A 19,254-nucleotide genomic window follows, 5' to 3' on the forward strand; every position below is an offset into this window, starting at 1 on the left:
ATTAGTCGGAAGAAAAACAGTCTAAGTTCGTGACTTTACATGCGCAAGGCCACAGTAAATGATTCAGTTAAGTGTGTAAGCGACCTTGAATGGAAAAAGATTGAACCATGAAATGTAACGGTTGATAACAGATTGTTAATCCTCAACATAGTTTCAACATGCTGCTTAATATGCACTACGAGGACTCGAGGGAAGAGTGATTGAACTGGTCTCATAGTTGGAAGTGGTTTGACATTCTCCTCTGAGAATGAGCACCCTTTCCATTTAGCGATACCATGGGAAGGTGCTAACCCTGATCATTAGGCTTTAATGACATAGAATCCCTAACATCTGCCAGTGCCTGTTGATTTGCGGTGCATTTCCGTTTATTTATTTTGGCCAGATGAGCCCCTGGTATTTATAGCGGGAGTAAAAACCCAGAGTGGGGTCAGTCCTTGGCAAGGCTACGAAGACAAAATGCTCAAGCTGACCTGACATTCTTGTCCCCATTTTGCTGGGGACAGATTCTCCCGTCCCCTGAATTGGCCCCCCAATAAATAAATAAAAAGTCGGGTGTGTCAGTCTGCCAGAAAGAGCCTGAACTGAGAGCGAGACTTTGATTTAAAGATCCACCCCACTCTCTTGAAAACCACCTGACACAGTGTCGGTGTGTTGGCGTGCAGGGGGTCACGCGTGGCAGGGCGCCGTGGCTGTGTGGCAGGGTGGAAATGCGGGACCTTCTTCTTTGTTTCACCCCCCAACACACACACACACACACACACAGCTCTGCAGGCCTCCAACAGCATCTGTCACCACAGGGGGTCAACAGGGCCAAGATGAATGAGCCCCCGGTGGATTCCCTCCCTCCTTGGCAAATGGCACAGGACAGAGGAGGGCATAGGGGACTCGGGGGAGGGGTGTGTGTGTGTGTGTGTGTGTGTGTGTGTGTGTGTGTGTGTGTGTGTGTGTGTGTGTGTTTGTTTGGATGCAAGTGAGAGAGAGAGAGAGCGAGAGAGAGAGGGAGGGTTTCTGCTCTTCTGAGGGAAAGAGTGGGATTCACATTTCTAGTATCATGACAAAGGTGACTTGAGACATACTGGAAAGGAGTGAAACTCCACATGCAGCCTGGATATTAACAAATTCTTTCCCCGGAGGATTTATTCTCTAAAATGGACTATATCTGAAAAAAAAAAAACAGCCGCCTTCACATTTGGGATTTACTGCATTTGATTTGGATTTGAAGGGTTCTTCTGCTGGTCGAGTAGTCATGAAAGGTACAAGAGAAGCTTTGCATGCTGTGTGTCGCATGTGGCTCTGATGTAGCATTAATGAGATGGGCTTTTAGCACCTCATTTAGAGAGCATGAAGAGATGTTTGTCTTTTTTTTTTTTCCTGCCTCATTTCTTACCCCATCCCCCCCCTTTCTCTCCTGTCTGATGGGTCAGTGTCTTTCCACCTCAGCTTTTCTAATGTTAACACTGTGCTGAGATCTTTCCCGCATTTCAGCTGTTGGTATGGGCTGTAAGTGTTAATGCACGACAATGAGGTGTAAACGATTTGGATATTTTTAAATTTTCATTAACATTTTACTTGCAGTTATTTTTATGACTGAGGCGAAAAAGAAAATGTAGTCAATAGGTAGTTATGATTGAAGTAAATAAACACATTTTTACTTTACAGTAGTAGTTTAAAAATGTTAAACAATGTGCCAAGTGTAACTGTATCGACACTTTGAACATATTTCTTCCTCTATTTCTCACATATTTAAGTGGAAAAAAGGTAGAAGGATTTCTTCAAATGTGTTTAGGAATGTGTTGGCTTTGACTGAAAGGATCTGCTGAGTCAGCATGTGGATGACCAGTTCAACAGGGGAAGTAGGTTTAATCCTGCCTCTCTCCTTCTATTGTGAACACTGTAATGTAATTAAGCAGTTGAGGGAGAAACAAAAGAAGGACTGAGAGAAAGAAAGGGCAGGGTTAAAAGTAAGATCTAAAAAAAACAACCTTTTTTAACGGTTTCATTTAAAAGTGATTTAATTAAGGATTGCTTTACCCGAGACAAAATTGGGACCATTTGCACTTAACAAAGCATGCCAATTACAGAAAGTGTAAAGAATATGAACATTCATGCTGGATTCATTAAGTTGTATTTTATTCTGTGTGTGCTATTGTCAATGTTTTGATCTACATTTTCAGATTTACATATTCTTACCAGCAGCATTCACAACAATGCATCATTTTTTTCTTCCCACAATTCTTTAATTAAAAACATTCGGCTCACATCACTTTTCATTACACTTTTGATTTGCCTGCAATGTGAATCATGAAGCAATAACCAATAATACATTCACACCTGTAGCACAGATGGAGGTTGACTGTTTATGACATTTCAAAGTTGAATCTGTATTTTTTTTTCTTTTTAAAGTGTTTTAACAAAGTTAATAAAACAATTTTTTTTTTAAATACTCAAATTAGATATTTTTGAACTGTCACAATCTCAGCAGAATGGTCTACTTTCTGCTACTTTCTACACACGTGTGTATCACCCATGGCCATATGACCGTATGATGTACATATGCTGGATGTGTACTGTATGTAGAAGCAGTCGGACTTGCATTACAAAGTGCATGTTAGAAAAGCGTGTGTTTTACCTTGAGTCTTGCTCTGAGTGAGACACTTAACCAGCGCGGCAGCCGAAACGTTCCCTCAAATGTTATTACTGGAAGCACAGAACCTGATTAAGCACCTCGGGCCGGGCTGGTGTCGGTGTCTAGATTTACGGCTCCTTCATCTTCATCTCGGCAGCCATCTGCGTCTCCTTCTGTGTCGTCTACCTTTCACGACTAGATAACAATCAAAATATTGCATCCTGGGTAATTAGTGTGGGAGGGTAAAGCCTGGACTTTTTACATTTTATATGATTAATTCCACATTGAATTCTGGTATCATTGTCTCGTAATTCAAACAAAAGTTTCAGAAAGAATGATTTTCTTAAGCTATAAACTATCTTAACTTCAAAATATCTTAATTATTTTGGATTTGTTGAGTGGTTTTTTTAATCATATTTCCATTCAGCAAAATTGTTGTGGTTTGATTTTGTAATTTGAGTAACTATTGCCCCAAACAAAATTGATACTGTTTTTAGAAGCTGCTTCATCGTAACACATGGCAACACATCTACAATCCAAGGCTAATGTTGGGTCGGAAAAAAAACAATTCTGAAAGGCCAGCTTAGTTAAATCATAACTAAACCCTCAGCTCAAGTTTAGGTCACTTAAAACAACATTTTCAGTCGCCCAGAAGGCAAAGAGGACAGGTTTCTGTCGGACATATTGACATTTTTAACCCTTTATCTTGATTAGCTGTATCAAGCTGGCTAATCATTCACAAAATAAGCTACGTTCTGCTCAGTAAATGCAAGTTGAACCAGCTTATGTACACTTGCCTGTTGAAGGACTTGGACCCCTGACCAACATCCCTCTTAGAGAATAGCGCCACACGGTCAGAAGTGATGACAGGGTCGATTTTGTCCGTTTTTTTTTGTCAGTGGTTTGAAGGCAGCTTTGCTTGTGCAATATCAGAGCCTGAGTTGCCAAACAATATTGTTTCAAAGGGTTCAAAGTAACTGGCAAATCCAATCAGAGTAGAGTGACTGTGTGTAGTGAGTGCAGCTCCAAACTAAAATACCCAGTTGTGTTTTATGAAGATCGCACCGGGGCCGCGGTGTCACACAACACCTCTTTAGCCCCGTAATAGGGTGTACATGTGTCATGGTTTGAGCGTCATGAGTGGCCATGAGTGCACCCATTCATTTTGTTTTCTTTGGACAGTTGTGACCTTTAGTACCAGACTTTCTGCAGCATACGTTTCAGAAAACAGTGTATGTATTTGGCTTTTCATTTAATGGCAAATTACTTCTTTTTTTAAAATAAATGTATTAAAATCACCTGAAATTCTATTTTTATTTGAGCTAAAAAGTATCTTTTCAATAATTTTCCTGAATAAATTGTACATTTCTTGAGATATACTGCAGCAATCTGTTTTTACATCATGTTGCGTCTCAGTGAGGCTGATTTCCTGAAAAGTCCTGTAATGTAAAAATGCAGTAGGACGGTTATGCTTCTGTTTTTTTCATTTTTTCCTTTTGAAGAGTCTTGAAAACAGAATCAGCCACTGAGTTCCTTGTTGAAAATTAGCGTTGTTTGGATGTTTTTTTGCCATAAATTTGTTGCTCGGAATAGTTTTCTGGTTCGTTGTTTGTTTGAGTTTTGGATACATTGAGATCAACACAATCATACGATGCATAATCCTGGCTACTTGCAGAGAACACAACCCCGGTATGCTACAGCGCATCGTTCAGCATGTATAATATGTTTGTGATTCATTGTATCATTGACAGTGATACTTTGTAAACTAATTCGATATCTCCCTGCTCCCCCCCACCCCGCCAGGTCTCGAAGCACTGAGTGAAATGCCTCACTAAAAGTTTCCTCTGAGTGGTTGTGATCCAGCATGTAGCAGAGGTGAACAAGTCCCTTCACGCCTAAGAGCAATCCGACAACGTAAGTCCTCTTCTTTTTAATGCGCTGCTCATCTGTTCGAGATGAATTTTAGGCGGTCTGCGTTGTCATATTTTCTCTGACTTGGTCCCTCCCAAATCCACTGAGTGAAGATTTGACCCGGGGGTTACATTCATGCAATCTGTTGATGCCACCCAGGAGCTGACGAATGGCCTTGACTGACCATCTGACCGGCTGAGAGGGACTTTTGGAAGTCGGCTCTTTTCTAAGCCACTAGTCTTTGAACAATAAACTGCTTCTCCCCGGTTGAGTCCCCTCATTATGTTTGACCATCCATCAAGCCGCCGCTGACTCACCTGAAATAACCCCCTGCCACTTCAGCTGACCTCAGCAACCACCTGAGTCACACCCCAGAATCATCCGTTAAGTGACCTCTGCCACAGTCACGCTGTATGTTATGTTGCGCAGGTGATAAAAGGTAATTCTCTGTGTTCACCTCCGGCCTATACGCGAGGTTAATGACAAATCTGTCCGCCGTGGCTCGAGGGTCAGCCAGCCAATGAGGCCTCCGGAGCCTCTTTTGACTTCACAATCGAACAAGCAGCGGCTGCTTAAAAGCACCCTCAGGCACTCCTTTCTTTTCTCATTTGTATTTGTTTTTCACCCCCTCTGTCTTTATCCCTCTGTGCAGCCACATCAGTTAAGCAAGTAATACTGTAGCTTCATTCTCTTAAGCTGCTTATCTCTTTTGACAGCACCGTCGGGCACTGTTAATCTCGTCTTTTGTCTGGGGTTGGCCAGATTCCTCCCCAGGAAGGTCGTGAGGTAAACATGGGCTCTGGAACCGATCCAGGCGTGGGCAAAGTGAGACCTGGGAGGAGAGAGCCAGCTCCAACTTGATTCCCACCCTGCCCATTGTTGACAAAACACAAAGGTTCAGGGTTCCTGTGAGACCAAAAGACACTGTGTACCTAGATATTGATTCACTGACATATTCAGTGTGTGCTGCAGACGAACAAACAGACTAAGAAAATTGAACATCTTTGGGTTTTGGACTGTTGGACCTCACCTTGGGGTCTTTCTGACATTTTCATAGAGAACGCCACTCAATCGATGATCTGAGAAAATAATTAGTCATCGATAATGAAAGGAATTGTTAGTTGCAGCCCTAACGGATTTTAAAAAGTATTTGTCGTTAATTAAGTTACAAATCAAATACATGACTGATTTTTTTCTAATTTGTGCACCTTCTGGAAATGAATACTGTTTTGTAGTAACACATTCAAATAAACATCTACAATCCAAGGCTAACGTTGGGTTGAGAAAAAAAAAAAAAAATTTGTTAAAATGTTACTAAACTCTGACCTCAAGTGTAGGTCACCTAAACGCCTGACTTTCGTCAAAAAGTAAGGCTACAACACATAACCTTATCATGCAAGTGCTTCAACAGCTTTTCCCAAACAGCTGAAGTCTTCGAGCTGGGCCTCCTGATGAACCACAACACTGGTCTGCACCAGTCAAATGTAGTCCAAGGACAAACACGGGAGGCACATCAGGCCAAACTCAGTGTCAGGAAAGCAGCCAAAACTCCCTCTATTTTCACTCCTGATTACTGGCATGGTATGAAAAGCAGATCGAGTGAAATGTTATGACGAACTGTGAAGCGGGAGTGTGAGTGGGAAGCTTCATTGTGTAATGAATGGACACCGCGATGTTGCATGGCCATTGGTCGGTGCCGCTTTTTCACCTCTTTCTGTCTTCACCTCCCCCGCCGTCCCCGTCCCTTTTCTTGCGCTCTCTTCTTTGAGACCTCGTGCTTGGCCCTCTGTCCAGCTGCCGCCTGCCACCACAGAGCCAGCCAACCTCAGCCCCACACAGCCGACCCCGGCAGATGTCCCAGAGTGGACACTGGGGGGGGGGGGGGCAGAGTGACACACCGGACAGAAGGAGAAAGAGTCCAAAAAAAAAGAGAAGAAAAAGCCATTGGCCTTGGCCATTATGTTTGGGCTGACGTAGAGAAACTGTGAGATTGCACGCATACATATGTTGAGTGCATGTGCGTGTTATTATCCATCGTAACTTCTCCCATTATTTTGCAGGAGCCTCTGGTGAACCAGACGCATTCATCCCAGGACATAACATCGTACAGTACACTTACATATAGGGCTGCAACTAAAGATTCTTTTTTTTGATTGATGGATCAATAGTTTGGTCCACAAAATGTCAGAGTGCAAAATTCCCCTCACAATAACCCAGAACCCAATGTCCCCAACCTTTCAATTGCGGCTGAAGCACTGGTCTATATATGATTTTAATTAGAACGCCAACTGACGTACACTGACCTGACCCTCTGAAGGATACAGCTGTGTTTCATTTGAAAACATTTGTGTTAGACTCCTGCTGCTGGTTGGTCATCTCTGCCGAGCTCGCTCTCCTTATGTAAGGAACTAACCGATGAACAGAGATGAACATAACTCTGCATTTTTCCTCATCATCCTGCTCCTCATTGCTCTCGCAGATAATGGGGAATTCATATGCCGGGCAACTGAAATCTGCTCGATTTGAAGAGGCTCTCCACAACTCTATTGAGGCGTCGCTGCGCTCCAGCAGTGGAGATCCGCAGCCTATCTTCACGCAGCTCTACCTTGAGCCGGAGCCGTATCCAGGTAACGTGGAAGGTAGGAAACGCACAGGTCTGCCTGGCTGCCATGTCGACTGCACTTAACATTTTCTTGTTGAGCATCTCTGGTCTACGTTTGAAAATACATACCTGTGTAAGGGCTGATGCACTTGGACTGAGTCAAAGCTGTGGTCATATTTTTTGTTTGTCATTATGTTGGGTCCGTTTCCTAATCATTTCTAAGGAAGCTTACTAAAAAGAACTGTTATTTGGAATGAATTATAAGGGAAATAAGACTTTCCTTCAAGAAAGAGCCCAGTTTAAATAGCATAAAGTATTGTTAGAACTTAAGTTTTCATTCATGTTAAACTGTGTGCATATCCTGTTAGACCTGCTATGCATGGATTAAAAGACTCTCTAGGTTATTGTTAAATGATTCACTTTATCAGTAGTTTTTAGTCGACAATTATATGGAATTTGCCTGTGAAATACAGTCTTACTCATAATTCTAATCCAGCTCTCGTGAAAATAACCCAATTTCAAATGTCCATCAGACATAAAGCCGAAAGCCGACCTCCACGGCGGGGAGCCGCCAGGCAACGAGCTCATGAACGGCCACTCTTCCAACGATCCGGAAGAGCTGGAAGAGGACGATGACTCAGACAGCAGCAGCCCTCCACTTCCCTACCTACAGACCCCTGCACCCGACGGCTGCTGCACGCTGGACGGTAACCCCCAAAAAGGCCTTGATTTGGATTATAAAAAACACACAACACGTGTATGTTAAAGGACAAAAACCTTTACTGAGGATGAAATACAAAAATCAAGCTTGTCGTTAAAGATGATAGAATGATAGAAGATGGGATTTCTACATCGCTCAATCCAATCTACCCTAAAGTCAGACTTTATTCCATCAAATGTCACATCTGTGTCACTGTCAACATCTCTCCTCTTCAGGCTTCTGTCAGGCCGGCAAGGACCTCCGCCTGGTATCCATAACAACAGAGCCCATCGAAGTCCCAGCGGGCTTCGAGCTGGTCGGTGCCAAGTCCCCCAGCGTCCCCGAGCACATCTTGGTGTGTGCCGTGGACCGCCGCTTTTTGCCTGATGAGAATGGGAAAAATGCACTTTTAGGTCAGTGTGTTTTCCTTATCTAGCAAAATGGGATGACAAACTGCATCTTGTTGCACAACCCTGTTGTTCAAGGAAAATAAATAACCTTGTCGCCTTTTTCACTTGCAGGTTTTTCAGGAAACTGTGTGGGATGTGGGGAAAAGGGCTTTAGATACTTCACTGAGTTTTCGAACCACATCAACCTGAAGTTATCCACCCAGCCCAAGAAGCAGAAGCACTTAAAATACTACCTGGTGAAGAATTCTCAGGGTGCTCTGTGCAAAGGACCCCTCATCTGTTGGAAAGGTAAAAAAAAACAACAACCAGCTTTTCAATTCTGCATTTTATCATTTCATTTCATTCTCTGATGATGTGCTGGTGCTTTTTGATCGTCACAGTTTCGGTCGTTCCTCTCTGTTCCTCCTCAGACTGTAAAAGCCGGCAGATCTCCAGCAGCGCATCGACGTCCAAACCCAGCTCGTCGTCCTCTCTCAGCAGCAAAGACAACGGAGGCGCCAGTGGACACAGCTCCTCGACCTTCTCCTTCTCTGGTGAGACTCTACGTGGCACAATGAATCGTAACATTCAACAAACCCCCTTCAGGCGTACGTCTGTGCAATATGATTATCATAGCATCATAAAAACCGACGAAAGTTATGTCGATTTTACTTCCTCCTTTCCTCCCTAAAATGTACATATCTCACCAAAAAAGAGTGGTTGCTTTGTTTGTGCTGATGATGTTGTTGCGATAGAAACAGACGGTGATGGCTAAACCCCGACACGTGTTAGGCGAGCGTAGTCCGACTCTTGAACCACTGCACTCCACTCTGCCGTTTGCGGGTGAGTTGGTGACAAAGAGGCTCCGTTGGTTGTTGTTTCATCTCATTTTGTTGCTCTGCTGGATATTCTGGGAGCATACCGGCATTTCATCAACAGTAAATAACATTTTCACTACATTTTCTTCTGATTGCTGTTGCTGTTAGCAGTGGTCGTTGCGGCGTCTGATATCAGTTGCCGACGTCACGGCGTAATGTTTTTAAATGAAACAGTGTAATTAATAGTGTAATTTAATAAAGGTTTGAATGATTTCAGGTAAACCAGCAGCTTCATGTCACATGACGGCGAGAGAGACGCTGCTTCGCTACAAGGAGGTGTTTGTTTTTCTCTCTGACCTCTCACAACAGGAGCGCCTGTTCCCTCTTTAATTGAAAGAAAACCCCAACAGCTCCTGGGCTTATGGTATTGATTAGACCCCGTCAGCAGAGATCTCACGCATTAAGGTGTCAGACAGCTGAAGCCGTGGGGGCTCGTCGTTGGCGTAGCCTGAAATCCCCTGACTGCGACCTGCGACACTTGGCAAGCCAAGCGCTTAAACGCAGCAACGTTCTCCTCCTCCGCTCCCAATGACTGTTTATCCTGGAATGATTGATGGAAATGGAGAGCTATGGTGTGTTTGTATTGTGCAGTGGACGTTGGATGCGGACACAGAAGAGTCTGTGTGATTAGAAGCATGAAGGCCAAAGGCAACCAAATGACCAAACAGGGGAAAGGTGGGTGTGAAGGCTGCAGGGAGATGGTGGGTGGTATCTGTATTTTAAAGTCCATTTTGTTTTTACTTCCAGATTCTCCGCCCACCAGAACGACACAAGTGTCCTCTGTCTTTTTCGGGAGTCAGGACCTCGGCAGAGACTGCAGTTTCCTCAAACCTCTGTCCTCCACATCTGGAAACAAGACTCTCCCAATAGGTGAGGCTCTTTTTAAGGACATGTTGTTTTTTATCAGCTAATCGCCATGCCAATGTATTTCCCCTCTGCATTATGCTTTACTTTTTGCTGTATTATTAATCTTCCTCGACAGATGATCCAAGAGATACACTCATTTTACACATTTTCACACGCTAGTCCTAATTGCATCCAGGCTTTGACAGAAGCAAGGATTCAGATGTTGACAAGGCTTTGCCTTTATGTGTCTGTGTGACACTTAAATGGCCTTATTGTGCTGAAAAGGGTTGCTTAGCTACGTGGTTCAGCATAAGGCGGACGGAGCAGTGGCTGACCATGGAGCCAAGATCAACTTCTGCTTTGGCCTGTTTGGACAAACACACACACACACAAATGTGACATGTACACACACAAACGGATGCATGTGTGTGTGCACGCCAATCGATACTGAGGGGAGTAATGCTGTAATGACTTTTTAAAGCTTTGCTATCCATTCGCGCTTACAAGGCTGTGCTATTGACAAGCAAAGGCTACACACACACCGATCAATGTTTTAGTGTATTGCAAACACAGTGAATATGAGATTGCAAAATGTCCAATCTGGTCGTTGGCAATGCGTTCATGTGAAGGAAATCAATAAGTCACCGTTAGTCCTGACTCATTTTTATGTATTGCGATAAATATTATTTATGTTTATATCTCAACAACTATTAGATGGATTTTTACAGACATTCATGGTGCCCAGAGGATGAATCCCAATTACGTTGTTGATCTAACGACTTTTCCTTTCACGCAATCAAAATTTAAATGTCTCCTTTTCTTATTTGACAAAATATGCAAAACTAATTAAATTTGCATCAGCCTGTACTCTACTTTGTGTTTTGTCCTCATCAGCAAATCTTACTAAGATTTGTTTCCATGATCATTAAACACATAAATTAAGAACCAAATATATTGAAATATAAAGTCGCAACGATCTCTGGTGTTTTTATGTGAATGCGTGCCGTCTCTAGTCCCCACAGCTCTGAGGGTGAACGGGCCGATGAATTGCCTGGTTGACGGGCGGCCTCCCTTACTGAGCCCCTCCCAGGTCTCCTTAGGGCCTCAAGGTCTGGCGTATCGCACTCCTGACTTAGGAGACAGTCCTGGTAAGTCCCTTTTTGTCCTGACAACATTCCTCATCATTTATTCGTTTTATTCTCTCTTTTTACGTTGTTCTCTGTCTGTTTTGGATGTTCAGCATCCTCTGCCATGAACTCGGGTCCTCCGAAGAAGCGCCACCGGAGCTGGCATCCCAACTCGTTGGTACCCGTCCCACCGACGGCCGTCCCCGTTCCGGCCATCCGGCCGATAGTTTGCTCTCCGGGTCAGTTTTTGAACCCAATGTGGACGGCTCTTTGGGCTGTAATGGGATGAGTTGGATAAATTGACCCTCGTGTGTCGTTTTTTCGCTCGATTCACTGTGCATGCATGTGTGTGTACGTGTGTGTTTTTCTGTTCCTGTTGGAGCATAAGATGTGATGTTTATAACCCCCCCCCCTTCCTCTACCTCTGGTTTGGGGATGAGTATGCCTCATCCTCTACGTTCTCTGGTTGTTAGGGATGATTCATCCAGTATCTCCATGGAGATGGAGAGTTTGTTGCAGAAATGGTTAAAATAATTGAGGAAGATTTCTGCCACATCATGTAATTGGGGTTATTTTTACAAGCATCATTTCAGCTAAATTGTCTGTCCTGATTTTATTTCTTTCATTGAAAACATTTCTGTGACAGCACAACAGCCACAAATGCTGTGTTCCCTTCTGGAAAATTCAAAAGACTAATATGTTAAAACTCAACCTACGCCGCTATGTAGCTCTAAGTGGTTGATCCTAGTATGGACGTGTTATTCTGTTATTTCCCTCAAGGTGCTGTATTAGGAATGTCCTCTCCTCAGCCTCCGGTAGCAGGAGTCATTCAGCCCCAACCTGTCACCGCTGGAGAGACGGTCATCGTCCCCGACAATCTGCTCAACTCCTCGGGAGTTCGCCCTGTCATCCTCATCGGTACGAGCTTTATTTCAGCCATCTGCTTTTTCCTCATACTTCAATTAAATATCCTGCAAGGCGCATCAAAGCAATGTGTAGCAAAGTCAGAAAAACTGAATCGGAGCCACGAAGTACGAAGTAAAATGTTCAATTATCGGCGTCGTGATTATCAGGAAGTGAAGCGCCAATAAAGACTTTTGAGAAATGAACTATGAGTTCACTTTTTCAAACGCTAGATGTCCCTCATCATAACAATGTGTATGATACAACTTGTTTCAATGTTTCAACCGTAAAAGTTGGTTCAACGCAAATCAAGTGAAAAGATGTTTAAAGTGAGCTCAGGTAGGTTTACCCACCCTACCCACCCCTTTGTTGCATATATTTTTAATATTCTGTATATTGCACATTCCCCATTTTTTTATGAGTTTGCCATTTCCTTGTATTGAAATATGAAGTGTCGATACACGCTTATGATGACCAGTTGTTATTTGTCGTTGTTGTCCAGTGTTTCTATGTGTTCTATAGGTTTGCGGTTTGTCTCATGATAACCTTTCCTTTCAGGGCATGGCACTTTACCTTATTTCTATGGGAATGTTGGGGACATAGTGGTGAGCCCCCTCCTGGTCAGCTGCTACAAGAGCGGCCAGCTGACGGAGAAGACCCTGGAGACGTTGGGCCTCAACAGCAGCCAGCTTCTCTGTGTGGAGACGATGATTCTGCTCACTTTACAGTACCTCGCACGTTTAGGTAAGCAGCAAAACACACACACACACACACACAATAAGAAGCCTTGCTGGTATTTTTACTGAGATGTTGCAGATGTTTACACAGAAACATCGCTGGCAAAATTCAAATCTAACTTTATAACATGCACGCTTCTATATCAGTAGCTCGGTCTTTTGACGTGTGAATCGTTCTTGCAGGCTTGGTGCAGATTCCTCTGAGGGAGGAGCTGGAGCAGATTGTTTTGAAGGCTATGCTGTGCTGCCCCAGGGGTCCTGCCATCTCCCCGTCTCAGCTGCCCTGGTTGGCTCGGCTGGAAGCCAGCGTCTCAGGGGGCAGCGTCCAGGTCGTCGTTACCCACAACTCTTTGGGAGAGGGCATATCGGAGTCACTTCGATCTCTGAGCGACGGCCCTCACCACCAGAAGTGCCTGCCCACCTATGTAGTCATTATATGTGCCTCTAAAATGAGCGGCAACGAGTTCTGTGTGCTGGTTTTGGGTGAGTGTCTTCACCTGGTTGCTCCATTTGTGCTTTTTGACATAATTTAACAGTTTGTATGTTAAAGTTGTCATCGTATTGATCCGATCTTAACTTGTGCGTTGGACACAGGAAAATACCAAGCGCGGGCCTTAGCTGAAGGCATGCTGACAACCAATGAGTTCCTCAAGGAGATCAGCTACGAACTCATCACGGGGAAAGTCAGCATCTTAGCGTCTCACTTCAAAACCACGTCACTGGGTGAGTGCTGCGATGAGGGAGGCGTTCCAAGAGGTTGTAAAAAAAAAAACACAACGACTTCAGATCAACTGAATGTTTCCTGAAGCGTTTCATCGTTACATTTTTCTGGAGCAAAATATTACACTTAAAGCCAATGCTCTGTAATGACTGTGGGCTATCATCCACTAACTAAAGTGATCACAAGACAAGTTTGACACTAGGATGCAGAATGAATATCAAAGACCACAACAGAATACCGTAACACATATCACTCCAATGGGATTCGTATGATGAATCTGTATCGGCGTGTTTTACATCGACTGTGCTGCCTATCAAAAGAGCATATTGTAGCAGCTTTGACGCCTGGCTGTGAGTCTTTGTGTGACTATGGCGACTGGTTGTTTTTAGGAGACAATCTGGACAAGCAGCTGGTGCGATACCAGCGCAGATGGAAGGGACAGGTCATCCAGCCCTTCCAGGGCGATGTCACTGACCACATCCACTCCCAGGAAGCCGCCAGCATGTCACCACCCTCGGAGAGAGGTTAGACTGCCCTCCATCGCACTCGCTGAAGTTCTTTCCCGAGCTAAAAACAATTAACATGGCACTCTACATAGACTGTAATCCTTATGTTTAATCTGCAGCAAATGGCCATTTTATATCTGTGAACAAATGTGTATATATATTTAGCAATATGTGTCATTAGTAGCAATATTCTCTACATTTAAAATGTCTGTTTTACTTGTTCTTTTTTTTGTTCCACATTAAGTTGACACTGATACATACACCTCTTTGTTTTCCTGTAGCAGAGCTTTTAAGCAAGCTCTTCCAGATCTATCCCACCCAGCTGAGCGTGGCTCGGAGCCTCCTCTCTCAAGTCTGCTCCATCGCTGACTCGGGAACTCAGAACCTCGACTTGGGGCGTTTTTGTAAAGTGGACTTTCTCGTTCTGGTGCCTCCATCTCACATTCTGGTCCACCAGACGGCACAGCGCATCCGGCAATCAGGTTTGTGTTCAGCGTGATAAAGATTCAAGGATGACTTCTCCACGCGTGTATGTGTTTAGATGCCCCGAGTGGACAAAGTCATGGAACTTTACAACAACCAGATAAAATGAACTACGTTTTTGTCAGAGCGAAAACCTGTGATCGGTCAAAATGCAACTGGAGCACAGGAGGAGGGTTGAACATTCATTTCTTGTTGGTTGTGCTCAGGAGTGCTTGTCGACTTGGGAATCGAAGACGTCTGCTCAGCCCACCAGAAATCAGACAAATACGTGGTGCGTCTGGATGGCGAGGTTCACGCCAAGATGGAAGCCTTCATGAGGAAAGTCAAGCAGAACCCCTACACCCTGTTTGTCCTCATTCACGACAACTCACACGTGGACCTCACAAGGTAAGACCACTCGGCGGACACTGTTTTACTCTGTTGATAGTCTAAAGATGTGTAAAAAAAGATGAGTTGTTATGGCTGCAAATATAGCCTTGTCCTTTGTATGCACTGTTTAAAGTGGAGGGGAGGAGAAAGTGACAACAAATACAGCACTAGTATCTTTAACCTTCCATTTTGATCAAAAGCTGGCCAATCATTTTAAGGCTTCCTTTTTTATTTGAGATATATTTAGATTTTAATGATGATTTTAATTCTTTTTTTGAGTTTTGTTTATGTGTCATACTTTTTTAATATGCTGCATCTTTGCTCAATGTTGTATCATTTTTTAACTATTAAAAAATTCTTTGTAAACTTTATTTTGAAAGTGCTGTATAAATAAAGTTTTTTTTATTGTTAATATATTGGGTTCAATTGATATTTGATCCCCATTGTTTGCTGGAGTTTGTTAATTTCGATCCAGTTTGACACCATTCTGTTCAGCCAAGATCTTATTCCAAGTGAACTACTGCCGTCACTGCCAGAAGCTAAAAAAGATCCCTTCCTGTTTTCCAGAGGGGTTTTCCTGGGATATGACCTTCAACACACTGGGCAGTTAGCGCAGCAAATGTAAAAGCCTTCGTGAGCCGTGCCCCGAATCGAGTTGTCGTTTGCATCCAACTTGAATTTTATGAAATGAGAACATCCCTCACAGGTTTCAAACCCTTTGATCTACTCCCTCTCCAGTGCTCTGTCAGGCTCCGTGTGCCACGGCGAGCTGCAGGGTTTGGCCGACCGGGTGGTCAACTGCCAGGAAGTCCTCGACGCCATGAACCTCCTGGTCCTGCAGGTCAGCTGCTTCCCGTACACACTGCAGACCCACCAGTCCCGCATCAGCATCCATAACGAAGTTCACTGGCCCTCCGCCGAAAGCCTGGTGAGTTTTAATTTAACAGCCCAAATGCTCTGAAGGTATGAGAAAAGTCATGCAAGTCATGCAAGCTTTTGTCTAACGTTGCATCCTGTGGAAAAAAGGGGATATTTTTGACATATGAGCTATTTCAATTATTTTGCAAATTAAAAATTGCAGCTTTATGGCAGCATGCTGTGGTTTAGCTACTCCACCTGGTGGACCGAAGGTGAACTTTCACTAACTTACTTAGAGGTAACTTGACCCTGATTGATTTATGCGATATTAAATGAGATATCTTTTTGGGGGGCATTTTTGCAGTAATTGCAGTGTGCATTAAATTGACAGTGCTTCCATTGAGCTTCTCCAAGATATCATTTTGAAGGCTTTTTTTCTGCTCATGATTCATCTGCTCACACCATAACTGTAAGCTGCTATTGAGTCTTCAAACTGATATTCGGTCTGGTTTGAGGTCATTGTTTGTTGTGTTGTAATTCTGTTTACATTGACTGGAGTAGAAAGTGGTCTGGGTCAGTCCTAATAATATTTGCAACAAAAATCGAATTCATATTTTTAATATTTTCATTTGTTCTGAAGTTTCAGAGCAGAGGGGGTTATGCTGCAGTACTTTGTTGCTACAGAAACACTGTATAATGTTGACTGATTAAACTACAATGTGTTGCACAAAATTAGATTCACTTCTCAGACATTCCTCTAACCTTTTTCTTGTGAATTACTGCATATTATTCAGGCCTGTGGAAGATTACTCAAATACGTACTCATGAGCCATAGACCTATGCGACTGTTGATGACGGTTCACAAATGCACATTGCCACATTTCTAAGGGGCCAATACTTCAAAAAGGTTTGGAACCACTCATTTTAGACGACAAATAATAGGGACGTAAATGCACTCAGTTAGCTTTCAGATCAAGCATCATGCAATGAGAGAAGACTCATTAACCGCCCAGTGAACTAGCTCTGCTTTTCACTCTAGTGTAAGTGGAACAAAAAGCTAGAGAGGACGACATGTTCTGACTGTACTATAATTGTCCTCCAGCAGGGGGAGCAGCCTCCCAACGAGTTGCTCTACTTTGGCCTGAGGGACTACAGCAGCTCCCTGCAGTGGGGTGTGGCCAGCCCCATTCTGCGTTGTGACGATGCGTTTGAGAAGATGGTCCACACGTTGCTGGAAAGGTCAGTGCCGTGTCATCACTGAGGAATCATTAACATAGATTAACATATTGTCTTCCAATATGAAGTCTGACAGATGGCACAAACATAAGAAGAAGAAGAAACACAAACCTGTCTAAATGGTGCCCGTGTTGATAAAAGACGTTGTCATCGGCAATGTAGCTCAAACTTGTGTGTTTTGTGTCCCAGACATCCGCACCTGCACAGCATGGTGATCCGGAGCTACCTGCTGATTCAGCAATACACTGAGGCCATGATGGCCTTGACCTCTTCCCCGTCCCTGAGAGACCACATAACCCCAGAGACCCTGGCCATGGTGGAGGACCTGATCAACGCCCCGGGCAGAGAGGGCTCCCAGGGCCGGGGCCACATGCTGCTAGTTCGGGTCCCCTCGCTGCAGCTGGCGATGCTGGCCCGGGAGCGTCTGGAGGACGTGAGGGACAAACTGGGGCTCCAGTTGTGCTTCGCAGTGCTGCTGGGAAGCCCGGCCACCGAGCTCAACCTACAGAAGAACTTTACCAACCGCCTCAAGGTGAGAACACTGTCAGTCATTTCTTTTTTATCATGCTTTCTACTCAACATTTGAATCACATTCATACAAAGTTACTGTGGTTAGTTTTCAAGCAAGATGTGTTGAGGAAATCAGATCCACGAGTGAAACACTCAAGTTCATCAGTGTCTCATTAGATATCTGAATGAACCTGGGTCTTTGCAAGGAGCTCTGAAGTAATTATCAGGGAATTGACTTAATTCTCAGTGTTCACGAATCTCGTTTTCTCAGACTTTTCCCTTAGATTATTGAGCTTAATCTCAAACCTCATTTAAACCACCGAAACCCTGCCAGCGAATGTTTTAAGACTTCTAATCGTACCTCCTTTGTACAGTGTGGCTTCTTCACCTTTTACATGAGGGACCTGTGGACTACTTGCTTAAAATCAGGCATTTAGAAAAACTGTTTTATTTTGTTAAAAGAACATGTCTAAATCCAGCATCAACCCAACGTGCATGCTTGGTCTGGTTCTAAATGATGCATGCATAACCAAACAGTAAACGTGTTGTGTTTTGCTGTAGGCGTGGAGAGGCTGTGAGAATGAAGACTGGGTGCCACACACGTATGAGGATCTGGAAGGGCTGCCCTGCATCGTCATCCTTACAGGGAAGGACCCTCTTGGAGAAACTTTCCCCAGGTAAACTCAGACACACTACCCTGTCACTCTTACAACGTGATCGTCAGTCGTGGACAGTGTAGTACGTTCCCTTTTAGCTCATCTATAATTCCTCTTGGCGTGCTGTTGCTTTGACTTTTTTTGACATAGAAACGCGTTCAATGAAAATTAAAAACCAAATATAGGACCATGTCTCAGCAAATATCCTCCTTCGCACTTTTACTCTTCTAGGTCTCTGAAATACAGCGACCTGCGTCTGATAGACTCCAGCTACCTGACTCGTACGGCCCTGGAGCAGGAGGTGGGTCTGGCCTGCACCCACGTGTCCATGGGCGTGGTCCACGAACCCAAGAAGGCCATGGCCCCCCGGGAATCAGACGCAGAGAAGGCCACCACCAGCTTGAACGATGGAGACGAGCTGGAGAGGCCTCAGAGCAACGGCAGCGCTGCAACCAGAACCTCTGGTGAGTCCCCGAACTCAGTGAGATACTGAGTCTTTACTCCAGATGTTGGCTTTAAGTAATATCTTCAAAGGTATTACGGTAGTATTTATATTTCGACTATCTTTGTGTCACTCAGGCTCTTTGGCAGAGAACGGTGTCAGCTCATCGGACATTGCCGACTCTTTCCAGAGGCCCTCCACCTCCACCTGCCCACCCGAAGGTGCCCTCTTCTCAGACATGGGCACAGCGACGCAGGGCTTCAAGCAGGAGTGCGATTCTGTAGAAAGCCAGCTCTCCTCCAACCCCTCTAAAGCCTCCAAGGCCCCTCCCTCTCTTTACTCCAGTTCCTCCTCTTCCTCCCCGTCGTCCTCCTCCACACAGAGGCCCAGCCAGTCCACGCAGTGCGTTCGAGAGCCTAAGCCCACTCGGGTGTCACCGCGGACGGTAATCATGTCGCGGGCGGCATACAGCCTGCTGGCGGGGGAGTCGGGGAGTCAGCTGAGCTCCTTCTCCCTGCTGCCTCACGCAGACGTGGCCTGGAGCAGCCCGCTGAGGCCCCTCGTCACTCACAACCTGCAGGGGGAAGAGCGGAGCATGTACTACCGCGAGTGGACCATCGCCAGGCAGCATCACGCCGATTACGAGGCTCCATCTGTGCCACATCCACGACGCATGCTACTCAGTGGACCCCCGCAGGTAACAGCACACAAGTACTGCTCCCCCTATAGGTGCAAATAAGTATATGAGATTTAT

At 44.5% G+C, this 19,254-nt stretch overlaps 1 protein-coding gene across 1 annotated transcript in view; it reads left to right on the forward strand.

Annotated features, from left to right (window-relative positions):
- Positions 1-19,254, forward strand: part of greb1l (GREB1 like retinoic acid receptor coactivator) — a 40,304-nt gene that overhangs the window by 14,737 nt on the left and 6,313 nt on the right. The window contains exons 2-23 of the mRNA XM_079284658.1: positions 4,430-4,540; positions 7,017-7,176; positions 7,673-7,846; positions 8,076-8,252; positions 8,361-8,537; positions 8,660-8,782; positions 9,854-9,976; positions 10,966-11,100; positions 11,193-11,318; positions 11,860-11,997; positions 12,541-12,726; positions 12,903-13,202; positions 13,314-13,442; positions 13,830-13,964; positions 14,228-14,428; positions 14,636-14,816; positions 15,537-15,726; positions 16,759-16,895; positions 17,082-17,424; positions 17,964-18,079; positions 18,290-18,522; positions 18,638-19,197. Coding sequence (XP_079140784.1) covers positions 7,020-7,176; positions 7,673-7,846; positions 8,076-8,252; positions 8,361-8,537; positions 8,660-8,782; positions 9,854-9,976; positions 10,966-11,100; positions 11,193-11,318; positions 11,860-11,997; positions 12,541-12,726; positions 12,903-13,202; positions 13,314-13,442; positions 13,830-13,964; positions 14,228-14,428; positions 14,636-14,816; positions 15,537-15,726; positions 16,759-16,895; positions 17,082-17,424; positions 17,964-18,079; positions 18,290-18,522; positions 18,638-19,197 — 4,041 coding nt within the window. The 5' untranslated portion in view covers positions 4,430-4,540; positions 7,017-7,019. The remainder of the gene's footprint in view (positions 1-4,429; positions 4,541-7,016; positions 7,177-7,672; positions 7,847-8,075; positions 8,253-8,360; positions 8,538-8,659; positions 8,783-9,853; positions 9,977-10,965; positions 11,101-11,192; positions 11,319-11,859; positions 11,998-12,540; positions 12,727-12,902; positions 13,203-13,313; positions 13,443-13,829; positions 13,965-14,227; positions 14,429-14,635; positions 14,817-15,536; positions 15,727-16,758; positions 16,896-17,081; positions 17,425-17,963; positions 18,080-18,289; positions 18,523-18,637; positions 19,198-19,254) is intronic.

The sequence above is a fragment of the Melanostigma gelatinosum genome, assembly GCF_949748355.1.
Source record: "Melanostigma gelatinosum genome assembly, chromosome: 15".
NCBI classification, from domain to species: Eukaryota; Metazoa; Chordata; class Actinopteri; order Perciformes; family Zoarcidae; genus Melanostigma; species Melanostigma gelatinosum.